The sequence below is a fragment of the Amblyomma americanum genome, chromosome 1 (assembly GCF_052857255.1).
Source record: "Amblyomma americanum isolate KBUSLIRL-KWMA chromosome 1, ASM5285725v1, whole genome shotgun sequence".
Classification (NCBI taxonomy): Eukaryota; Metazoa; Arthropoda; class Arachnida; order Ixodida; family Ixodidae; genus Amblyomma; species Amblyomma americanum.
Genome location: NC_135497.1, coordinates 304,609,140 through 304,634,796, shown reverse-complemented (window position 1 = coordinate 304,634,796; position 25,657 = coordinate 304,609,140). Strand labels below are relative to the sequence as shown.

General features: G+C 45.6%; 1 protein-coding gene across 6 annotated transcripts in view; it reads right to left on the bottom strand.

Annotated features, from left to right (window-relative positions):
• Positions 1 to 11,412: 11,412 nt before the first annotated feature.
• Positions 11,413 to 25,657, bottom strand: part of LOC144115314 (uncharacterized) — a 259,667-nt gene continuing 245,422 nt past the window's right edge. For 3 of the 6 annotated variants that reach the window (XR_013311356.1, XR_013311352.1, XR_013311355.1), the window contains exons 5-7: positions 25,281 to 25,528; positions 13,826 to 15,015; positions 11,413 to 13,388 (exon numbers count right to left, since the gene is read on the bottom strand). Coding sequence is in view for 1 of the 6 variants with exons in the window: in XM_077649646.1 (XP_077505772.1) it covers positions 25,312 to 25,528 (217 nt within the window). In the remaining 5 variants the exon portion in view is untranslated. Of the gene's footprint in view, positions 13,389 to 13,825; positions 15,016 to 17,129; positions 22,841 to 22,986; positions 25,529 to 25,657 lie in introns of those variants that run through there. The other 3 variants (XR_013311353.1, XR_013311354.1, XM_077649646.1) reach the window with 3 other exon arrangements.

Below are 25,657 nucleotides of genomic sequence, written 5' to 3'. Positions count from 1 at the left end.
ACGTCCACCAGCTTCTCCACCCGCCGAAGGCTGCTAAGAACTTCGGGCCACTGTCGGCACATTCGGCATTTGTTTTTGAAACCGGGAATGGTAGGGTGCTTAGAGCAATAACATCAGCAAATGGGGCACCTGACCAGGTCATTGAAAGAATGATTATGCTGCAGCAAGTGGATTTGGCTATGGCACTTTGCACTGTTCAGGAGCAAGCCAGAAATTTCATATGCGCAATGCTGGGGCACCCACTCACTCTGAATGCCACACATGTGGGTAACTCTTATATGTTTGGAGCTTGTGACCCATTTCCCGTGCTTTCAACAGAAGAAAGAAACAGCCTTATGTTGAACTTTGAATACGTTCCTTTTCTTGAGGAGCATTTTCGGATGAGTTTCCGCTCCACTGTGCTGCATAGCACAAGGTATGAGAGGCCAAAGAAGAGCAACAGCACAGCTATTTGCACAACAGAGAATGATTTTTTTTGTTATAAACCGCATTTTTCAGGTTACTGAAAATGAAAACAGAGAATGCATTTTGCTGTGCACTAGGGCTGTTTGCATGGAAAGCCAACACAGGCTACCTCCGCACATCATGGAATGCTTTTGATCTCTTTCAGGTGTTATTGCTGTATTGAAACTGAAAGATATCCATGCACCATGTGTGTTGATTGAATCTGCAAAAGAAGATGGCGTGTACATTTGCAAGCTGCCAAACTTCATTGAGCGTGATTAAAGGCCCAGTAAAGAACAATCTGAACTCGTCTTTTTACCACGGGAACTCTATCTACCCATTCCGGGCATTGTTAGAAACTTCGAATTATTGTCCTGTACGGCCGATTGCCCTAATTAAATCGGATTAAACGTCCTGGCTCCCACCTTCTTTTTTTCTTAACTCAACACGGCAGGTAGGAGGAGTCAACCAAAGAGTCGGGCAGTCCAATGGCGGCTTGCCGCTCTGGCATTGGTGGAGTGACACGTAAATCAAAGACTCCATATGCATTTTTATTTCTATGGGCATAATCTGTGCCTGTATTGTGTGTGACTGAAGCTGTTTATTCACAGAAACTTAAAAATAAGCGAAAGTGAAGCCGCCACTGGACTGGCTAAAGGCACTCCACACGTTGGTTGACTCCGCTTACCTACTGCGTTGAGTTCAGGCAAAAGGCGGGAGCCGGGATGTTTAATCCGGTGTAATTAGGGCAGTCAGCCACAAAGTACAATAATTCGTAGTTTCCAAGAATGCCCGGATTGTGTAGAGTTCCCACATTAAAAATAGGAGTTCAGATTCCTCTTTAGTGCACCTTTAACAGCGCGCGCTAAAAATTTAAAGTAAACTGTACAGCATAATCGAACGTTCCAAAGCAATACCTGCGCTATGAGAGGTGCTGTACAGAGTAATCCACTTATAATGATACCAGATATAACGATATATCGCTTATAACGATCAAATTCTTTAGATTTATCAATTCTCCCATTGCCTCTATAAGAAAATAGACCTTATATAACCATAGAATTATTGGTGAAATAACAGATACAATGATAGGATTCTAGCCACCCAGATGGCATTACAGTCAAACTTTGTCTGAAAGCTCGATAAAAAACAAAATCCTTTGAAGTGAACGAGGTAAATACTCTCCGAACGGACCGCCATGGCGAAATCCGTGGAGGAGCGTTGCCTACGGCCTTGAGAACCAAGCACTATAGTTGACACAATAGCTAGAGGGAGGAGCTTGCTTGGCCGCTTCCGCGCAACATTGACTAAAAAATAAATTTCCACCCAATGTGGTTGAGAATTTACTTTTTTTAAGTGCTCCCTTTTCTTGCACATTCCCTGTTTTGCGCTGTCTGCATTACAGTCCTTGGCAGTGTACCAAGATGCTCTATGCCGATTATGCCGATAACATTGCTGCCTGTTTATCTTTTGACGGGAGCTCTGGAGGGGGTGGGGTGGCTCACTCGGCTAACTTGGCAGAGTGCCAAGACGCTGTGCGCCCTTACATTTATGGGGTAATGCCTACATGCATGGGGGAATACATGGGAGTGTGTTTTTGCCAGTCCAGATATAACGTTATTCGGTTATAACCATCAAATTTTCTGGTTTTATAAATGTTGTTATAAGTGGATTGCATTGTGTAAAGGGCACCAGATTTATTCAGACAACATAGTTTTCTTTAACACGTGCTGACAACGCACAGCACACCGCTTTTTGCACTCCACCTTCATTGGAATACGGCTGCTGCTATCAGATGACCAGTGGATCAGTAGCTGAATGCCACACTGAACCACTGTGGTAGATTGACTATGACAATGGAGAGGACTCGCCAAAATATAGATTTTATTATTTAGGAATGACTAAATATATTCGAGATGCTTCTATCACTAGGGAATTTTCTAAGTGAACTGCGCAGCAAGTAAACTGCTTATGGGGGTGTGCTATTATGAAGGTACGGCATTAATTTCGCAGCTCTGGTGTCCTGAAATATATGCAAAGTTGTTCATTTTCCTGCCGCTGGGACTGAACTTTCAGCCTCATGCTGAGTAGCAGAGTATCACTCCCACCGAGGCTGCGCAAAGTGTAATGCAAAATGTACCCTAGTGCACAGCTGCGGAGGGGACACTCTTGGTTTCATTTTGATCTCAATCTGTGCCAGTTTGAGTGAGGAGGAATTATAGCATGGCTAACTTTCTCACTTCATCCCAGGAGAGAGTACAAAGTGTGAGAAATTGCAGGGGGGGTGCACTATGCACACATATTAGAGTTGGTGTTGAAATGCGTAATGTTAAGTTTTCAAATGACTTATTTGAAATGTTACACAGGTCCACATTTCCACTACAAGAGCTCTGGAAGCCTTGCAAGTGTGCCTAAATTTGAAAGTTCATTGCTGTAGAAAACCTGTGATACATTACGCAGCGTATTGTATGCGACGCTGTGGACAAGGCAGGGGGCGTTCTTAACGTCCCTATTACAAATAGCTGAGGACTGCTGCATCATCTGCCCGGCAGCAGTATGCTGCATATCTGGAAGCAGTAAAAAAGAAGCAGTGTGATGATGTCAGGGAATCAAAGAGGCGCTGCATCGACGAAGAGATCTATGCATTAAAAAAAGACACTCCAGGCAACAATAGCTGACCTCCAGGCTTCAGTGGATACGTATGCTGAAAAGGCAGAATTAAGCAGCTAATGATCTGAAGTACGTGGTCAGATCAAATAGTCTGAGAAAGACTGCACGAAGCAAGACTGAGGAACTGTGTAGCATCAGCCAGAAGATTCAGGAAAAGCGGCAGGTGCTCCCCTGAAGTTGCTATTTCCAGTTTTGCAGAATGGATTGCTGTTCGACATATTGGTGCAATGCACTGCAGGGTGTTTTCAAGGACGGAACATATATTATGTAGGTTTAGTTCAATACAAGCTGTTCCTTGAAATGTTTTTTTTTCTCCACTTTGTTCAGTAAAATTGGTACCTGGTATGCAAACTGCCGCATGTAGCATTGTGTTCAGTCCTTCAAAATACTCCAACTAGGCCTTGAAATTCCTTCAGTATCCTTGAATTTGCCCATTTTGAGTCTGTACGAACCCTGTGAACTTGTTTTGCATTTTTCAAGAGCAGTTTTACTGCATTGATATTCTGACCTTAATTTAACCTTTCCTTGGGTACATGTTTTTAGGTGACATGCCAGTATTTGTTTCATGCTTCTTTTAATGGTCAGTACATTGCAACGTTCTTGTTTGGTGGTGACAGTGGGCTGTCAAAGAAAAAAATTGTCTGTGAGCTAAGGGCAAGCCCATACGTACGCTTTGAAGAACTCAACTCATACCAGCAAGTGCGCTGTGCAGTCATTGATTATCAGAATTCCTTGAGCTCTCAGCTGTGCTAAATTTAGATGCAGCAACTTTCGACACAACTAGTTTGTATCCTACTGCATCAAGAAAGGCTGTAGGCAGTGGCAGAAATGTTGCTATAAGGCTTGCTGCTCACAGAATGACTCGCGAAATAGTGATCCCTTCCAAGCCATTTCTAGCACACGTGTTGCAGAAGGTGATGCACAATTTACCGAAGACTTGAAATGGCCTACATCTGTGCTGCAGCCCTGTATTGTAGTTCTGTTCTGTGTTATCCATTAAATAATTTGTTGCAGAAGTGTGATATATATGTATTTAAAAAATACATGTGATTACCTTTTCTTCCCTTATTCTTATTATCAAGTATCTAAAATGTTACCTCAATTTCACTCGTTAACAAGAAATGACCTATGCGTTCTGCCGGATCAGAGATGAATGACTGTTTTGTAAATATATATATATATATATATATATATATATATATATATATATATATATATATATATATATATATACCATAACATATATGTGATGATGATGATGATATGTATCTATTGTAAATATATGTATTTAGTTTCTTTGCCGCGCATTTCCTTGAGCACTGCATGGTCGGCTCGGCTACTTATGATTTTCAGCAGTTTTATTTGCAGCTCCTAAACCACATTGTAAACATGAAAAATATTTGTTTTGAAGTGCATATAACAGTTGTATTCAACAAACCGATCATTATGTGTATGAGTACACATTGCAAGTATATGCTTCATTTGTGTTACTTAAATTATGGTTTATGGGGTGTTTAATGGGCAATATATGAGGGATGCCATAGTGAATGCCTCCGGAAATTTCGACCACCTGGGATTCTTTAACGTGCACTGACATATAGCACAGTGCACAAGCATCTAGCATTTTGCCTCCATCGAAATGCGACCGCCGCAGCTGGGATCAAACCCGCGTCTTTCGGGTCAGCAGCCAAGCGCCTTAACCACTGCACACGCGGCGGCTATAAAATTATATTGATTATATCTGGTACTAATATACTGCCATTGCAAGCTGCGGTCATTGTGCATACCTGGTCGTATGCCTTTTGCAGGAATTGCAAGCTTCAATTGTGTTCTCAACCCACTTCCACACTGTCCGTGAGTTTCCATACTTAATTGACGGACTCCGCGTCGAGTAGATTTTATGGATTCCTGTGGTCCGTAAAGTCTCTCCATAACACCCATCCATAAAACTCCATCACCCATAAAGTCATTGTACACATGTGTCCGCAACCACCCCACGCACTCCGCAAAATCCATAACTTTCCACAAACAGTTTTGTGGAAAAATATGAGGACTCCATAAGTCCATACAGCATCAATACATATTTTTGTGGAAAATATGTGGAATCCAAACGTTTTACATAACGCTTCTTACGAAAATTTTCGGCAGGGATGGGTGTCTACATACAGAATGGCTCCTCTGTTTAATCTCGTGTGCTTGCTTTGCACCTATGCTGATGCCGTCATTGGAGTTTTTCGAATGTTTAACATTGACAACAACCCAGGTTTAGTTGCCCATGAGTCCTATAATGCTCTCGCATTGATATTTCTATTCATTCTCTGCTAAAGGTTATTTTGGGAAGAACAGGTTCTGGAGGCGCAGCTTGTCAGCCAACGAACTCTATTTGTTGTCAGGCCTTTTTTATTTTACCGCAACCGCCCCAACTGCTGCTTGCGACGCATCACAGCCTGAGGTCTCGCTGTTATCGTTGCGTCCTGGTTGAAAGTCTTAAAAAGTATTTCTGCTAAATGGGTTTGATCTAGACCACTCAATCTTCCACCTTGCCCTTGGTACGACGCATCACAGGGTCCAGTGGCGCTCACGACCTCAACAACCGCAAGAGCCAGGGCAACCCCGACGAGCTCAGCAGGAGCTATGCCACAGCTGCGGAACGAGCACTTGAACGCAAAAGAGGAATCGGCACCTGGACAGGAACTTCATTCGCAACCAGAACTTTCTTTTCCACGTGGGCAACTTCAGCAAGAGCAGGAGGCAGTGATGCCTCAGCAGCAGTTCCTTCCCCGACCGGGACCACAACATTCTCAAGAGGGAACCCTGCCCCAGTGCTTCGGCAGTTCCTGTGCCCACAGCAAGGCCCCCAACTGCCACGAGGATCCACTTCGCCCATTCGACAAGAGGAGGCTGGGAAATGAGGAACGGGACCGTGATTATGGCCGCGACCTGCGCCGCTAAAATGTCCGGAGTCGCCATGCGCACAAGAGCCTATGTTTACGGCGATCGCGAACACGAGGAGGGCCGTTATGATGGACGACGGAGTCTGCTACAACCTGGCGTATCCGAAGTTCCCCCAGAACCACGAATGCCTTGCCCGGGCTGTATGGCACTGGGACGAATGAATACCCGATGACGGCTTTGCACAAAGACCGAGCCTCCTGCACCTGCGGCCAGCAGCCAGCACCTGGGCGGCGGACCAATGCCTTCCCTACTCAGGGTTCTTCCTCCATGATATGGTTTTTCCAGGATGACTCGTGCGGTATATATTGACCAGGAGGGCTTTACCCTAAACGCTTCACACTACTTGCTAATGGGTATCTACGTATAGAATGGGTCCTCTGTTTAATCTCTTGTGCTTGCTTGCAGCTATGCTGATGCCGTCATTGGAGATTTTCGACTGTTTAACACGGACAACAACCCGGGTTTTTTTTTGTCCATGAGTCCTATATTGCTCTCGCATTGGTGTTTCTATTAATTCTCTACTAAAGGTTATTTTGGGAAGAACAGGTTCTGAAGGCGCAGCTCGTCAGCCAACGAACTCTATTTGTTGTCAGGCCTTTTCTTTCACCGAAACCGCACCAACTGCTGCTTGTGACGCATCACAGCCTGAGGTTTCGCTGTCATCGTTGCGTCCTCGTTGTAAGTCTTGAAAAGTATTTCTGCTAATCTTGTTTCATCTAGACCAATCAATCTTCCACCTTGGCCTTGGTACGACGCATCACAGGGTCCAGTGGCGATCACGACCTCAACAACCGCAAGAGCCAGGGCAACCCCAACGAGCTCAGCAGGAGCTATGACACAGCTATGGAACGAGCACCTGTATGCCAAAGAGGAATCAGCTCCTGGACAGGAACTGCATTCGCCACCAGAACTTTCTTTTGCACGTCAGCAACTTCAGCTAGAGCAGGAGGCAGTGACGCCTCAGCAAAAGTTCCTTTCACGACCGGGACCACCACATTCTCGAGAGGGAAACTTGCCGTATCGGGATACGCCACTGCTTCGGCAGTTCTTGTGGCCACCGCAAGGCCCCCCAAAGCCACGACGATCCACTTCGCACACTCAAAAAGAGGAGTATGGGCAATGGGGTACGGGACCGGGATTATGGCCGCGATCTGGGCCGCTAAAATGGTGACTCAAGCCTATGTTTTCAGCGATCGCGAACCCGAGAAGGGCAGTAATGATGGACGACGGGGTCTGCTACAATCTGGCGTATCCGAATTTCCCCCAGAACCACGAATGCCTTTCCCGGGCCGTATGGCACTGGGATGAATGAATACCCGATGACGGCCTTGCACAATGACCGAGCCTGCTGACCTGCGGCCAGCAGCCAGCACCTGGTCGGCGGGCCATTGCCTTCCCTATTTGGGGTTCTTCCTCCATGAAATGGTTTTATAGGATGACTTTCATGCGGAATCTGCGAGCAGGAGGGCTTTACCCTAATCGCTTCACCCTACTTGTTCTTGGGTGTCTACGTATACAAAGTTCTTCCGATATGGGATGGTTTTTACAGGATGACTCATGCGGAATCTGCGAGCAGGAGGGCTTTACCCTAAAAGCTTCACCCTACTTGCTATTGGGTGTCTACGTATACAATGGGTCCTCTGTTTATTCTCTTGTGCTTGCTATGCAGCTATGCTGACGCCGTCATCGGAGTTTTTCGACTGTTTAACATGGACAACAACAGGGGTTTTTTTGCCCATGAGTCCTATAAAGCTCTCGCATTGATATTTCTATTCATTCTCTTCTAGAGGTTACTTTTGGAAGAACAGGTTGTGGAGGCGCAGCTCGTCAGCCAGCTAACTCGATTTGTTGTCAGGACTTTTTTTCTTTTACCGCAACCACCCCAGCCGCTGCTTGCAACGCATCACAGCCTCAGGTCTCGATATCATTGTTGCGTTCTGGTTCAAAATCTTCAAAAGTATTTCTGCTAATTTTGTTTCTACTAGACCGCTTAATCTTCCACCTTGCCCTTGGTGCCACGCATCACAGGGTCCAGTTGCGCTCACGACCTCAACAACCGCCACAGCCAGGGCAATCCCAACGAGCTCAGCAGGAGCTACGGCACAGCTATGGAACGAGCACCTGTACGCCAAACAGGAATCGGCTCCTGGACAGGAACTGCATTCGCCAGCAGAACTTTCTTTTGCACGGTAGCAACTTCAGCAAGAGCAGGAGGCAGTGACGCCTCAGCAAAAGTTGCTTTCACGACCGGGACCACCCCATTCTCGAGAGGGAAACCTGCCGTATTGGGATACGCCACTGCTTCGGCAGTTAATGCGGCCACCGCAAGGCCCCCCCCCCCCCTGCCACGAGGTCCCACTTCGCCCGCTCCACAAGAGGAGGCTGGGCAATGGGGTACGGGACCGGGATTATCGCCGCGATCTAGGCCGCTAAAATGGCTGGAGTCGCCATGCGCACACGAGCCTAAGCTTATGGCGATCGCGAACCCGAGCAGGGCCGTTATGATGGACGACGGGGTCTGCTACAACCTGTCGTATCTGACGTTCCCCCAGAACCACGAATGCCTTACCCGGGCTGTATGGCACTGGGACGAATGAATATCCGATGACGGCTTTGAACAATGACCGAGCCTGCTGCACCTGCGGCCAGCACCTGGGCGGCGGGCCAATGCCTTCCCTACTAAAGGTTTTTCCTCAATGATATGGTTTTTCCAGGATGACTCATGTGGTATATGCGACCAGGAGGGCTTTACCCTAAACGATTCACCCTACTTGCTACTGGGTGCCTACTTATACAATGAGTCCTCTGTTTAATCTCTTGTGCTTGCTATGCAGCTATGCTGATGTCGTCATTGGAGTTTTTCGACTGTTCAACCTAGACAACAACAAAGGTTTGTTTCCCATGAGTCCCATAATGCTCTCGCATTGATATTTCAATTCATTCTCTTTTAAAGGTTATTTCGGGAATAACAGGTTGTGGAGGCGCAGCTCGTCAGCCAACGAACTCGATTTGTTGCCACGCCTTTTTTTCTTTTACCGCAACAGTCCCAACCGCTGCAAGCGACGCATCACAGCCTGGAGGTTTCGCTGTCATCGTCGCGTTCTGGTTCAAAATCTTACAAAGTATTTCTGCTAATTGTGTTTGTACAAGACCGCTTAATCTTCCACCTTGCCCTTGGTGCGACGAATCACAGGATCCAATGGCGCTCACGACCTCAACAACCGCCAGAGCCAGGGCAACCCCAACGAGCTCAGCAGGAGCTGACACAGCTATGGAACGAGCACCTGTACGCCAAAGAGGAATCAGCTCCTGGACAGGAACTGCATTCGCCACCAGAACTTTCTTTTGCACGTCAGCAACTTCAGCAAGAGCAGGATCCCCAGTCAAAAATTCCTTCAAAATGCCTTCAGGAGACCAACAGGATCCCTGTCTGTCCATCAGCACTTCTTGACTGCATCTCTACATGCACATGCATGAATCTGAAGGTCTTGAAGGAATCTGCATTGGCTGCTGTGTTTGTAATGGTGCGAGTCTGAAGGTGCTGAAGGCATCTTCATTAGAGCCCTGCTGGTACTGGCGCGAGTCTGAAGGCATTTCCATTGGAGCCTGTTTGCGTTGGCGCGAGTCTGAGGGTGCTGAAGGAGCAGCCCTGTTTGCCCCGGCGTGACTCTGACGGTCCTTCAAAAACCTGCATGCAGCTGCTGTCTCTGCGGGCGCCGTTCTGAAAGCTCTGCATGCATGAAGCTCCGTCTGCATGGCTCTCTTCGGCGGAAGATTATACTGGCAATCAAGCGAAATTAGTGGGGGTTAAGCACGTACGCGCGATGCACGCGCAAACAGACGCGTGCTTCCGGTACAGAGCATAAAAATTATTCAGCTCAGGAAAGCATATGGATCGCGGTAGAGCACATTACGCGATCTCATATTGTGCGCTGCAGCTTTTAACATTTTTTCCGCTGGCTCGATCGTTTTCGTATAACAATAATATTGCACGGTAAGCGTCTCGATCATGTTTGACAACCGTAGTTATCTGGCCAAGCGTACGTGTATATCAATGTACGCGTGCAAGCCCAAATAATCGATCGTGCCTTATTGGAGCACTTCTACTGAGGCAGGCCTCTGCGTTTCGTGAAGCGCATATATGAAACCGCCCATGTGCATTGGCGACAACCCAGCTTTGGCGGCTTTTCTTCATTCGCTCACGGCGCAGACGATTCCGACCTCGCAGCATGCATGCTCGCGACGTGATGCAGCTGCATCACGAACTCATGCGCAGTTTTATCTCCAAAGAATTGCGATTGAGGCGAATGAATTTTAAAGCCGCTGCATTAAGATGCACACCACAGCGTTTGTTGCGCCCATTACGCGCAAAAAAGAAAAAAGATTTTTGGTATTGACACTATCTATAGGCTCGATCCTTCGTCTGGTCACTCCATGGATGCAGTGAATCCGCGCTGTCCGACGGGCTCATTCAATTCCAAAGAGTACACGCGCATTCATGTGTGTGCGGCGCAGTGGTTACACGGCCGGGCGAGCTATATATGCTACGCACATGCACGTTCCCTCCACTTTTTTTGGGAAGGTGCAGATGCCGCATGCATTCTCGTCCCGATCTCGGGCTCGATCGAGCAGAGCCCGCAGACGCGCACCGATTTTCATGAAGAAATGAAGAATTCGCGATTCAGTCGGAGATTCTATTAAATGAAGCGCCCAGCTGGCTTACTGCGCGGCAAGAACGCAGCGAATGCACATCCGCTCGTTCCACACGACACCGCAACTCGACATTTTTTCCCTGGAGATAAGGCCGCGGCGCGACGTTTCGACCGAGAATTTTCACGAAGCAGGCAAGCGCTCTACATTCGCGCTGTCGAAGCCGTGCAGTGCAGACATCGAAGTCACCCCGAGGCGATCGATGCAGAGCCGCACAGCTTCGTTAATCGCGTGTGCCATGCAAGCGATCGAGTCACTCCGCGCTCAGGCGATGTGTCCCGTTGAAAACATTAAAGTTGCCTACGTGACAGGTACAGCGTCATGTAACAAGATCGCACTGGCATATGCAGATTTATGGCTACCCCTTGCCCAGCCCCCTGCTATGTGTCACACTAGGGGAGCGGGCCCGATTAACCGTATGCATCACACCTAACGGCCAGCATGCACCATTGGCTAGAGCCTCATTTGAGGGGTATTCGCCCAAAATTTTTTTGTATCACTGTAGCTAGCTAGGTGTACAGCAACTTCATCCACAGCAGTATAACAGATCTAGTTTGGTTACACACTCGCACCCATGGAACATATATGCCTCAAAATTAAGTGCACTCCGTTTCGAGGTTGTCATCACACCTACAGATATGATTTATTATACATGTTCGACAACAACAAAGCACAGGGAGTAATAAATTGTGAAAAAGGAACATGCTGAAACTGAAAAGACATGCTAGCAAAATATGATAATGAATAGAATACATTCTTTATACCGAAAAGCAGCAAACATTTCAAACATACAAAAATCAAACAGGAGAAAGCATAATCATCCTATGAGGCTCCAAGGCTGGGCATATCCTTCTGTCATAAAAATGCAATCAATGGATTTCATGTCAGCCTGAGTGCCAATGTGTTCTCATATTTGCACTAAATACTTTGAAGCATAAAGTAAACATTCACATTTGTTTCGTAGTTACAATGGCAGTTGAAAGTCTGGAAGACAGCAAAAAGGCTTCTAAAAGAAACTATTTATTGGGCTGACTCGCACCCATAAAGAACAGAGTGACTCGGCAGCGGCATAGCAACAAGCCTGCTCGGTGCTTGTCCAAGATGATGCCTTCTGCTCTTGGCTGCGCTCAATTTAAAGCTGACAATGAACTTTTGACCATGTGACAATATAAAATGGCCTTCCCTCACACTGAAGATCTGGCGTAATTGTTGCTAACTGCAATGAATGACGGCCCACAAATATGAAAACAGTTGATTCTGAGGAGCTGCTTATAAGGAATACAAAAATAAAAATTACACTGAAACTACCTTCATGAACTGTACGTCATACACATTGCCATATCAGTCCCTTTCCTTTTGGTTTGGCACTTCACACAAGTACGAAAGATTATTAACATTAAAAAAAACACACTGCACAGCCACATCATCAAAACGGTACAAACAATTATTCTGATCAGCAGGTGGATGCTGACACTGTATTATATGCAGCACATCAAATACAAGCGGTGAAGCAAGCAGTCGTTGGGAGTGGAAATATAGACAGCCTGCAATCTCATAAATTCCGAGTACATAACAATACGCGCCATCAACCATTTTAACATAACCAGAACAGGTGTTCTTTGGTGTCGAATAATCTGAACTATGTATAATAATGCTGCCAATTTGAGCTCGAAAGTATCTTGACATTTGAGGGATGCAGCCAAAGCGTGCACTGAAAATTGTTATCAGGTGCTCTGGAAATGCTGGAACAGGGTGCGGCACACCGAGAGCACATGTTCGGTGGCTGCTTGTGTGCTGAGTGGCAATATTTTTCTTGGCAAAAGCCAAATGAGCTGGAAGTTCCAAATTCCTTTCCAGGCACCGACAGAATTGGTGCATAATGCACCGTTCAGCGACCTGCATAGGCACCAGCTTGGCTGCTGATACAAGCCGCAGAGTGCGGCCAATTTCATCTTCGAAGGGAAATGTGGAAAGGCCCCACAATGGGCCAAACATTCGAGTGGCTTTAGGCAGGTGCAGCAGCTGATGAACATTAAACGTCATTGCTGTATCACCATAGAGCCTAGCTACCTGCTGTACAAAAGACAGCAATAAAACTTCAGCTGTAGAGATGTCACTCTCACTTATAGTATCTTGCAGCAACAGAAACAGTGCCTTCACGAGGAGCGCAATGTGTACCATGTATGGTCGAGGCAGAAGATCCGACAAGCATGGAACACTATAAAACAAAAGCCAGTACCTCCATTCAGTTGCCTTCCAATAAGCACCCTCCGAGAGGGGTCGTGCAATCCTCGAGAAATTGATTGGAGGCTTAATTGTGCATAGTCTAGAATCCAAAAGCCTCACATGCCGCCCGATGTAGAAGGCTGTACCAGTAACTGAAAGCCCCTGTTCCTCCAGCTGCTTTGTCACGCCCTCAAGTACGCAATGCATGTAATCTGGCGGTAGGCCCCATACAAGGTCAAGGCCCTTCAGTCTGAGAAGTGGAGATGGCCCCTTGAAGCCTTCAAATGTTGCATCCAGTCCACTTGCTTGCCGCATTGCCTCCAGCACACATCCGTGTGTCCGTTCACAGGCTAGCTGCCCACGGTAGAGGTACTTGACCGTGCCTGCAAAAGTTGCATAGTTTGCAGTTCCCTTTCTGTGATAATGTATGGCTTGCAAAATTCAGCCTGAACCTTCAACTTGCATTGGGAATTAAACTCAGATGTAATGCATACAAGTGCCACATATAAATCTGACAGCCTAGCACCAACTACATACCCAATGCTTGTCCAAAACTCTAAACGTATTATGCTTTAATAAACAGTACATTCACCTATTTGAACCTGATATTCTACATTGGGAACAGCGTTTAAGCCACTTAAGGTCAGGAAGTAGCTCTATATTCATGACCCTGTTTATACATTTAATTCAATGATTTAGTTTCACTCAGCACTACTTTAGCACCTTCATAATACCATTTCGACACTAATTAACTGTCAGTCGGTATTACCGTGGGCCCCTTATGAAACAAACCACCTTTGAAACAGTCACTGAAACTTACCATCAACACATGTTCCTTCCTCAAGGCACCAGGTGCACCCATAATAGCCATTAAATTGCTTTATGTTGAGGATGGACGCTCTTGCCGGTGAGTCCACACAACACAGAACTGCATGTACCGCAGACTTCACAATTTTTCCACCATGGGACCACACAATTGTTCCAATATTGTTAACCTCATCAACAAACCTTCGCATAAACATGTACATAGGCGGATGCTCCTTTGCAAACCACAGCCCTGAGAGTGTCACGTTTCTACACCGAAGTTCCACGGGCAGTTCATTCAACATTAATTGTATAGGCCAGATTGAACTTTTTGACGACTCAAACACAGGTGCCCCATCGGTGTTAAATGTGACTGTGACATCACTCCATGACATATTGAGCTGTCGCCGAATGCTCCGATACAGGTCACCATCAGTCACATCTTTGTAAATTCCTGGCTCTCGTATCGCAGTTGAAAGCCTCTGCAGATTTTCAAAGAGGATGAAGTTATAATGCTTGATTAAATCCAATAACTGTTTCTTGATGTCGAAAATGATGAAAAAGCTTCCCATTTCTATTATGCTTTTCACACTTTTCTTTAAGTTGCAGCCACCACAAGTAAATTCACTGTCAACAGGAATGTCATGGGTAGTTCCGAAATGCTCGTGGCAACGCTGGCAGAATAAATGCAACCTCGGTGCCTGTTTTTTGTCTTTCCACATTTTCCGCAGCAAGTAGATAGACTGTGGCACAACTGCTTCCCCAAAAAGGGCATTAAGAAGTGTCAGAAGACCTTTAACCTGTGACCAGGTAAGCCCTGCTGTCACAATATAAGCCAAAACTAACAGCAGTGCTTGAGCTTTGGTTGTTGACATGTGGCAGCGTTTCCTTTGAAAGCTTCCCAAGGTACGCTTCAAAGTCATCAGAAGCATCAGAAAAGTCATCTGCACTGTCAGTTTCACGTTCCTCAACATCACTGTTAGTGCTGCATTCTACATATTCTCGGTCACAGCTGTCCGTGTCTTGGCCATCACTGGTAGATTCAGCACTGTCAGCTTCATAAGCAGGAAGCACTTCCTGAGTGGCATCACTTTGCGTTGTGCTTGCCTAGCTTGGACTTGAGCCCTCAATGTCGTCGGCCCTTGATGATTCATTTTCAGTTCTTTCATGCTGGCTTGAGCCTATAGCGGACTGGTTCTGATTGTCCTGAAAATAAAAATAAACATCTTTAGAACAATTTAAGAACAATTTAAATTTGTCTCTTCACTTCACTTCAGCAAACAGCAAGGTAGTATAGTTTTGAACAAAGTGCTTTGTTTCAGGCGTGCACTGATTATTTAGTTTTTCTCCTTAGCCGTCCACTTTTTTTCCCAAACCATATGAACCCAAAAAAGGTTTCCAGTGAAGTAGCTCTAGCCATGCTGAAAGAAAATCCTTCTTATGAGCACCGAGTGATTTCAGCCAGCTCTATACAGCAAAAACACTAACGAATACAGCTAGTTCTAATGTTGTTTTAATGAATTCAGCAAGATGTTTAAGCACCAAGATGTCCATGGACTAATACAATCGGTAAAAAATGGTTTATTAATCGTGGAATAGAGTGCGCGGAAGTGGCACCTACAGGTACTCAAAATTTTCTGTCACTGTTTACTGTTTCCCATTCTATAGCATACCACTCTATCTCCGGTAACGTTATTAGACATGCAATGTGAAAATAAAATTGAGTACATGAGCCTACCATCAATCTAACATTTTCTAAACATTTTCCTGACTACATATATCAGATGAGTTAGTGGTTTGAGTTCGAATGCCCTGCGATCCCGAGTAAGTGGGTAATATTGATTGAACACACAAGTGCACGCTGCCATCAGTACCATAACCCCTAAGAAGCCATTTTTTCATGTGCACTCATAGCCCTGGTTAAGTCCATGGCTTAATTAGAGATTCAAGTCATGCAAACTTCTTTCTGAAAACCCATAAGTACAGGGACCACAGAGCTATGTCTTGAGTGAGGACAAGACTTAAGTTTGTTTAGTTATTTAGTTATTGTTTTATTTAAATGTTCTTCTTTTTGCGTGTATTTTTTCTATTTTGCACTGCTGAAAGTTACATTTGTTAATGCATATAAAACCTCCATTGAAATGGGCAACTTTGTAAATATGCACACACGAGGAGTATCAAGAGCATTAAAAAAGTTTGGGCACAGCCTGTGTCAATTCTGCTGATCATGCTCAAGAACATAGGTCAGTCAATTGATGACTTTGTTGGGACATCATTTTGTTTCACTACGAAGCTAACAAGCTCAGCTCCACTGTGCTTACATTAATAACGGCCTAGAATTGCAGCATATATTAGTGCAAAAGCACTAATCCGGACGTTCAGTGCCTGGCAAAATCATATCTTGTATATGCACCTTGGGAACTAACATAGAAAAAATGAGGTAGAAGAAGAAATCACATCAATATTTACGAGTGAAAGTCAAACCCACAGTGGCGCGAACAATTCTGCAACAGTAATTTTCTGGGAAATCTTAATGGTTGGAGCGAAAAAAGGTCGCTGCGCGAGGCCATTATGCTAATACTGCTTTTTTTAAAGATGAAAGCCTTTAATGGCTTATACTCGCGGCCATGGATCTGTCGGGCATCCGTTATATCTAGTAACTAATACTAGTCATTAATAAATATTCACTTGAAATGATTAATCAACCATTACTGAATAGTTAGTAATTAACCATTATCAGTTAGTTGTGAATCAACCATTAATTACTTTGTAATAGATAACCAACCCCTAATTAGTAGGTAGCAGATGAATAGCCACTAATTAGTTGTTAGACAACCGATAATTAGTAGTTAATTAACGATTAATTAGTAGTTCACGAAAGCAGCAACAGTAACCGGCAAAGTCGCATGGAAAGGATTTCGCCTCGCGCACTTTAGATCGCTAAAGTGCCCCCAGAAATTTTTCTTGCTACGCTATCGCTGCAGCCGAACACGCATCGTGTTGAACTGCAGCACACACACGTGCTGTGCATTGCAGTGCGCCGCCTTCAACTTCAATCTGCGGAGCGAACAGTTAATGCGCCCTTCCTTTTGTTAGAACCAACACAAGGTTTACACTCCGTTGATTTCGAGGGGAAAAAAGGCGTATAAGCAATGAACTTTGAAGTATGCGGCGGTGGTGTCCACCTGCAAATACCGTGCTTTCGCAAAACATTTCGTGTTTGCAATGCACCACAGCCAGTAATTGCTTTGTGAAAAACCCGATTCAATTACAAGCAGACGAAAACCGGACTCCTGCATAAGCACCTAAGACACACCTACCTGAGCAATGGCTGAAGTCCTGACTCTTTTTATTGCATTGGCCACAGTTTGTCTAGGAACTTGAACGCTGGTTCCCTGCTCGAGGTAGCGTCTGTAGCGCTGTCGCGGCTTTCCTGCCATCGCGATATTATGCAGCTGAAGCCACAATGGAACGCCAGCCTCTTGAGGTTTGCGTTTTGCGCGCTCTTACCGCAGATGTCTCGCCAGAAAGAGCAAAAAAGCGAAAAATCTCGAAGCAGAGCGCGTGAGTGGATAAAGATATGGATTTGGCTGTGCGGTTCGAAGGGCTTGAGCGAAATCTACGAACAAGTACAGTAGAAACTAGAGAGGTAAACTAGTTTAAAATATCTACCAGTATTAGACCAGTATTTTGCGCACACGAATTTTTTTTTTTTAAATCCGGCACATACAAACGTAAGTCCCTGTATTTTGAAGGCAGATCCGGCCGGGGTCGGAAGACCCACTCCGGCTGCTTGTGCAGTGCTCCGCGAGCGCGATCCGACAGGACGACGTGCGCGTTAATATGTTATAAATAATATGTGCAGTGGTCGCTCGCCCGCGAGTTTAATTCGAACGGCGCCTGACACTGGTACGCGAGCGCCACTAACTCTCTCACTTTCTATATATTTGTAAATATTGTGAATATATAGAGCACAATCGTCTCCCCATGCCCTTTCTCGCTAGCTTCCCTCAGCACTTCTACTGAATTTCTGTCCCTTAATTTTATTAACCCCGGCTGCACCTCCGGCGCTTAAAATATTTTATATGTCCCATCCACATCTGTGTCGTCCGTGCCTTTTTGGCGTTGTTTTCAAAAGATATTATACAGCAGTTGAGTGCATCTTTTCCTTCCTTTCGTTTCTTTTATAAAACCACTATTGCTACTACGCATATTTGGGTGGGTCATTTCCCAAAAAAATGTCTGGCAGCACCAGTCACAAACTCTTGATAAATTTTGTACGAAAGCTGCTGAGCCCAATGAAATTCCCGCCCCAGCGGGCCACGTTTCGGTGCACACAGACTGAAACACGTTCTTTCAAAATTTGCTCGTATTGCTCGAGACACTAAAGTTGTCGTCAGGCGGACGAGGCATGGCGCTGGTCCGGTCACCGCCGACTGCCGTAAAGCATGTGTTGATCGGGCTTTATACATTAAATATACACGCGGTTATGAGTAATGAAAGTCGGCTTTGGGGGAAAGGAAATGGCGCAGTATCTGTCTCGCATCTCGGTGGGCACCTGAGCCGCGCCGTAAGGGAAGGGATAAACAAGAGAGAGAGGGTTTATTGACAGGAAAGGCAGAGAGGTTGGCCTGAAAAATAGATATCTGGCCTAGGTGCTACTCTGCTTTGGGGAACGGGAACAGGAGGAAAAATTTTCACGCGTTGATGATGATTATGGGAGGAGCCAGATGGAAAAATACATTTAAAAAATGAGAGAAGAAATGGAAGAGGAAGTGCCGTTGTGGAGGGGCTCTGGAATAATTCTGCCCACCTGTGGATAGCACAGCGCACAGGCGCGTGCGTTTCGGCTTCACCGAAACACCGCCGCCGGGTTCGAACTCGGGTACTTCGGATCAGTACCGAGTGCGCTGACCACTGAGCCACCGCGGCTGATTTTTTTTTCTTTATTTCATGGGAATATAGTGTCGCGAGCAAAGTCAAAGCACGCTTACGCTGCAAAACAACAGGCCACCTTACCCCTGCCTGACCCCTCCTTCCAAAACATCAAAAGTCTGGGAGGCACACACATGCATCCAGATAGGGGAGCCAGCTAGGCGGCTCTTCCATGGCGGGATATACTACTCCCCGTACCAATGCGCGTTGTTCACGGAACAAGGATTTCGACGACCGCGGTGATTCGGCGTGCCGGTCCATTATGCGGCTCTGCCAGAGACTAAATAGTCCCAGCAACATAAATAGATCATATGGCACAACAGTTTTTCACCACAGGCAAAAAACGGATACTGTAAGGTTTGATGTCAATTAATGTTCTTAATTGTTCGTTGCAAATGTCCAGAAGAATATAGCGCCAATGCACAGTATAAAGCAATGGTCAATTGTCTCTGGTGTATTGCATAGGCGGCAATTAATCACTGTCCATGGCGCAAGCATCTCCTTTGCCTGAAGCCATGCCTTTACAGGCAGCGTGGATGTGTGCAGTTTAAAATAGAATGTCTTTGCGGCCGAAGAAATGCACATTCGCCTAACACACTTTAAAACACTGGTGTCAAGGAACTCCAGAAAGAGTTGCCGATACAACGGTGCAGGGAACAAACACTCTAAGTGCGCCTGAGTCATCTGCCTTCTGGAGAGGCTATACAGGTAGTCTAAAGAAAAGCGCACAGTGAGGAAATAGAAGGTGTCAGCAACTTATTTAAGGAATCTCCATAAAGGCCCCTCACGAGTCTGTCCCGTCGGTGCGAATAGAGGGTACTTGGGAGGGAGCCACCGCGGCGGATTTGAGTAATAGCTATATGAGAGCTCTTACCAGCTGCTGCTGCTGCTGTTGCTGAGAGGAAAAAAGAAAAGGAAATTGCTCGCGCCGGCCTACTGGCTCAAGCCCAGCCACGCTGGCTGACGTCGTGCTGAAAGTGGGAGAATTAAAGGATAGGAGAGCAAAGATAGAAAAAGGCGCGCTAATATCCCCAGAGGCCCTGGGCCAATCCTGGAGGCAGTGCAATACCGGGCCGACCCGTGCCAGAGTCCTTCAAGCACTCCGCCATATTCCAAAAATAAGTTTAATATCTTAGTACCAAGGACCCGCAGCAGATATTAAATCTCAGTAGCCACTATATGTCTGAAAACGCCTCAAATTATTCAACCTATGTTTTTCTTTTTTTTCTGAAAAGTCTTTTCTTTTGTGTGCTGGAAATGCACATATATAGAAGTAACTGGAGTAAAATTCAATAACTGGTGGTTGGATGTTAGGATCATTTACTAATTCACTATTGAGAGGGGGTAGTGGGGCGGGTGCCGTCATGCTCAGCGTCTCGTTGCGCATAACAGTGACAGCAAGCTGAACGGCAGATGTTCCGAAAGTTGTTTCCAAGCTTACTATAATATCTAATTTTTATTGCGTGATAACGTCAAAAACAAAAGCGTTTCCGCTAGCGATGATACAATGGCACGCTAGCGATGAGGGCGACGTTTGTTTGGGACGGCTGCTGCGGTCAGCGGATCACTCTGACCGCACGCCATCGCGCCATACTAAACATTTCACTTGTCTACATTACCCCCGAGTCCCACGAGCTCGACCACGACGCGCGCCTCGACTTCAGCCATTGAAATTTTATTTTGTTTGAGTTGAATCGACAGAAAATGTATGCATTAATTGAATATCTGTGTGACTTGACGCCAGCTGTAGTTAAACATGGAGAAATAGAGCACTTCAGCCCAAGAAATGTGGCGGATTTTGATCCAGCGGCAACATACCAAGCCTACTGGCGTGGAGATTCGACCACCGAAGGTGGATATTACGGAGCGAAAATTATTCGCCTGGCCGGAAAGTGGCGCATTAAAATCTTTTATAACCCTGGTTTGTTATCCTCTGTGTATAAGTTTCACAATAACTATGCGAAGCATTCTTGATCACGACCAATGTAACAAAAGAGCAATTGCGGTTCATTTCATGACATGTATGTACAGCCGAGGTCAAAATTCTCTGGACCACGTATTTCTAAAACGAAGCCTATAGCAGGAGACAACACTTGCGGAGATGAAAGAACAAAATTTTGACTTTCACCTCCGCAAGTGTGGTCTCCAGCCGCCGGCTAATAGCATAGCTATCGGCTTCGTTCGAGAAACACGTGGTCCTGAGACTTTTGACCCCGACTCTACTACTGGTGTTTTCGAGGGAAAATGTCATGTTGCTTGCCGCGACAATTGCTATAGATATATTGAGCACCCGAGCTACGACCGGCGGAATCGAAAGTGACGGAGAGAATAGCGAGAAGTAGAGGAGCGGTAGCGAGCAGGGCAAGGGCGAGCTCTGCATGCACAAAATGAAAAAAAAAGTAAATATATTTCCGCTGCTCGCAGGCGAGTGTTCAGGGCGCTGCTCATATTTACAAAAAAGCAGCGCGCGCGTAGTGACCTGTCGCCAATTAAACGCTCGCGCTGCACACTGCACCCGGGTCCGGGCCGACCACAATCGCATATTTATTTATTTATTTATTTAAATACCCTAAAGGCCCAAGTGGGCATTACATAGGAGGAGGGCATGAAAACAACACAATACAGATTATTGGCACACAGTAGTTAACAAATACAAAGAATAACTACATATACAAATTGCAAGTACACATCACTGCAGTCGCTGAAAGATACATAGGTTGAGCGTATAAGACTTAATGCTTCAATAATACTGAAAATATCACGGTGAATTTTGTAGGCCAAGGTGCGATGAAAGCTTTGTTTGGAAATGTGATAACTCAGTTTCAGAAACTATGTCAGCCGGTAACGAGTTCCACTCTGCCATAGATAATAGTAAGGGTGATGTTTGATATCTCAGTGTTCGTGCGAAGATGGGTTGCACTTTGTGGGAATGATCAGACCGGGATGAAACATGATGGGCAGGGGCGATGCGATCAGCCGTGAACGGGGAGCCATCGTAGTACAAGGAATGAAAAAACGATAAACGAGAGAACTTGCGTCGAGTGATAAGGTCGGAAATACTGATAGTTTGCTTCAATAATGACACACTTTCATACGGTGAGTATGAAGAAAGGATGAACCTCACAGCTTTATTTTGCACAGACTCAAGACGGTTAATTAATGAAACACTACTTGGACTCCATATTAAAGATGCATATTCTAAAGCTGACCTTATGAGTGTAATATACGCGCGAAGCTTTGTCTCGGGGTTGGCAAGATATAGACGACGTTTGATGAGTCCCAGTTTCTTAAATGCTTTGTTTGTGATGTGATTTATGTGGGTGTTCCAGCTTAAATCAGCACTGAGATAAACACCTAGGTACTTAAAACAATTCGTTCTTTCAACTGTATTCTCATTAATTGTGTAGACATTAGAACGTATATTAGTGCGCGTGGAAAAGGTCATCAACATTGTTTTTTTTATATTAATTTCCATCTGCCATAGCTGGCACCATTCATTTAGGCGCACTAAGTCGGTCTGTAGAATAACTTCATCAAGGGGGTGACTATCCTTCTATAGATTACGCAGTCGTCAGCGAACAGTCGCACGTTAGATGATATGTTAGATGCTATGTCATTAATGTAAATTAAAAATAGTAATGGCCCTAAAACGGATCCCTGTGGGACTCCCGATATGACTCGTGAACTGCTCGATGAGTACTCTTTAATTTTGACGCTTTGGGAGCGATTACTTAGGAATTCTCCGATCCAACGGGTGATATCGCGGTGCAGTTGTAGGTTGTTAATTTTCTTCATTAGTCTTATGTGGGGAACGCGATCAAAAGCTTTTGAAAAATCTATAAATATAGCATCAGTATATATTAATTCGTGTACCGATTCATGAAGATCTGTTAAGAGCTCAAATAGCTGTGTTTGAAAGGACTTTTTTTGCCTAAAGCCATGCTGGTTAGCAATAAGCAAGTTATTGGCGTTTAGGTGGGCCATTATGTTTGAGTAGAGGATATGTTCAAGCAACTTGCAACAAATCGATGTTAGTAATATGGGGCGATAATTTTCCGGTGACGTGCTATCACCGGATTTAAAAACTGGGCTGACGTTTGCGGTTTTCCAGTCATCGGGAATGCATCCTGTATCTAGACTGCTGAAATATTAAAGTTAGTAAGGCAGCCGACACGTGCGCGGTAAGTTTAAGAAGTTTGGTATTGATACCGTCTGGACCAGGCCTACAATTAAGTGGAAGTCGCTCAATAGCTCGGGCAACACCAGCTGCGCTAATGATGATTGGTTCTGATGGATGAAGCACTAACGGTTGTTGAGGTTCACGGCAATTAAAAGGCACTGATTCGGTTGTAAAGGTTTCTGTAAAATGCTTGTTGAATAGGTCAGGCATTGCCTCTGGAGGTGCCACACGTCCGTCCGCATCTTTCAATACTGGTATCTCATGGCTGCCCTTAGGGTTTATCACTTGCCAGAATTTTGCAGGGTTGGTTTTTAACAAGTGGGGTAAAGTGTGGTTAAAAAATTTGTTTTTAGCCTTCTTTATGGCGATTTTGGTCGTAGCAGATACGTCTTTGTACTGTTGCCAGGCGCTGTCAGAGTTGACTTCCTTAGCTCTACGGTACACTTTTTTCTTTTTGTTTAGACACTTCTTAACATCTTTTGTGAACCAGGGGGAGTCAGTTCTTGTTTTGATGTGTAATTTTGGGATGCAGGCATGCTCAATTTCCTTCAACTTATCGCGAAATAACAACCAATTTTCGTTTGCCGTGCGAGTTACAAAGGTGGTTTGAAAAATATGCGCAAAGTCTCTTAGCATGCGGTTTATTTTTTTATGATCGCATTTCGGGTAGTTTAGGATGCATTTGGTCGTAATATGCTTGGCAGGAACGTACATGGGTACTAAACTGTGGACGAATCTGTGATCGCTTATCTCTTCGAGTACGTAGGTCCGGGAATGAGTAGGAAGGTTTGTAAATAACAGATCTAGAACGTGATCACCTCGGGTGGGCTCCTGTACCAGCTGAGTTAAATGAAACGCTGTCATTGTATCAAGCAGGCGGGAACATTCATGGCGATTCGATCCGGAAGTGACAGATGACGTTTTCCAGTTAATAGCGGAATAATTGAAGTCGCCTCCTAAGAGTACAATGCTTTGGGGGTATGTAGCGAAAATGTATTCTAGCGCATCCTGCAGGTGATCGACAAAATCGGGAAGACTGTTTGGAGGCCGGTAGCATGCACCTATGATATATGTGACACCTTTGAGCCGAACCATGACCCATAGCAGCTCAAGACATGTTTCAAAGGCGACGGGACATGGCTGATAATCGCTCCGTATGGCGATCATTACGCCTCCTCCCCTACCCTCTTTCCTGTCTTTTCGAAAAACAGTTAGGTCCACAGGAAGTGATAGTTCGCTGTTAGTAACGTCGGGCGTTAGCCATGTCTCGGTGCCAAGAATGATGTCTGGAGAGCACGTAAAAATTATGCCTTTCACGGTGTCAAGTTTGGGAACAATACTGCGGAAGTTTGCAAGAAGCACAGAAATTTCTCGAAGCTTGCCGGATGACCACTTGCTTTGAGTTTCCGGTCATTTAGGACTGCGCGCTTCTTGTTCGAGTACCTTCACAACTTGTTCCAAAACGGGGTCATATTTGTAGGTTGCACCACGCAACTGCAGCTTATTAAACCGAATAGTAAATCGCTCATTTTCCTTCCGAATACTTTTTGCATAATCCCTCAGTTTTTTTCGTTGTAGTTGGATTTTGGATGAAAAGTCTTCTTCCAACCACATTTTGGGCACGACATCTTTTAGGTTAAATGCAATCCGTAGTACTTCATCCTTTACCTTGAAATTTAGGAACTTGATGATGATTGGACGCTTGTAATCATCGCGATGCCGGCCGATGCGGTGGGCTCGTTCAATGTCGTTTGCATCCAGTTTAACTTTTAGGTGGGTGGAAATGAATTCCAGTATTTTGCTTTCGGTATTTTCATACTCTTCGCCTTCTGTTTCAGGCATGCCCTTTACCAACAGGTTGTTTCGCCTCATTCTATTGTTAACATCGTCAACTACATTTCCAAGATCATTGCTTGTGCTTGCAACTACAGATTTGACTTCAGTAATCGCCCCATGAACAGAACAGACATTTTCCTTAATGCCGGACACGCCACCCATATTCTGCTCAATGACATCAATCCGTGATTTAATGTCAACAACATCGCGCTTGATTTCTTCCAACGTGGCTGTCGTAGCAGACAGGAGGAGCAGCGCTAAGCATACAGATGCTAGTACATGAGAAGGTCGTGGTAAAAGAGCTTGAAGTAGCGCGGAAGCGGCATTTCTTTGGACGGTTAATATACTGCAACGATGTGAAGATGGTAGAAAGGTGCCAATGCGAGCGCGGTACGTGTTCACATCAGTGCCCATTTTGCAAGGTGCGTTTACAAGTTGCAAACATCCAACAGACCAGAACGGGATCAGCGGCCACAATGTACTAACAAATATAGCTACAAAGAAAAAGACAGAACCCTACCTACAACAAAGCAGGAGCAACTTAACACGTGTCACCAGTGGCCGCAGATCCCAAGGGTCCGGGGGCTGTCCGTTCCTTTTATGTATCCAGGTGGCGCGGTCAGCAGTGATGACGTCACGGAGACGACGGCAGCGCCGCTGTCACCACCAAGGGCTAGTTTGCAGGTCGATAAGGCGCAGATTGCTGAACTGATGTGCTGCTGACTGGCAGCGGCAAAGGCGATGACGTACTCGGCAGGAGCTGGACACCTACAACAAAGCAGGAGCAACTTAACACGTGTCACCAGTGGCCGCAGATCCCAAGGGTGCGGGGGCTGTCCGTTCCTTTTATGTATCCAGGTGGCGCGGTCAGGAGTGATGACGTCGCGGAGACGACGG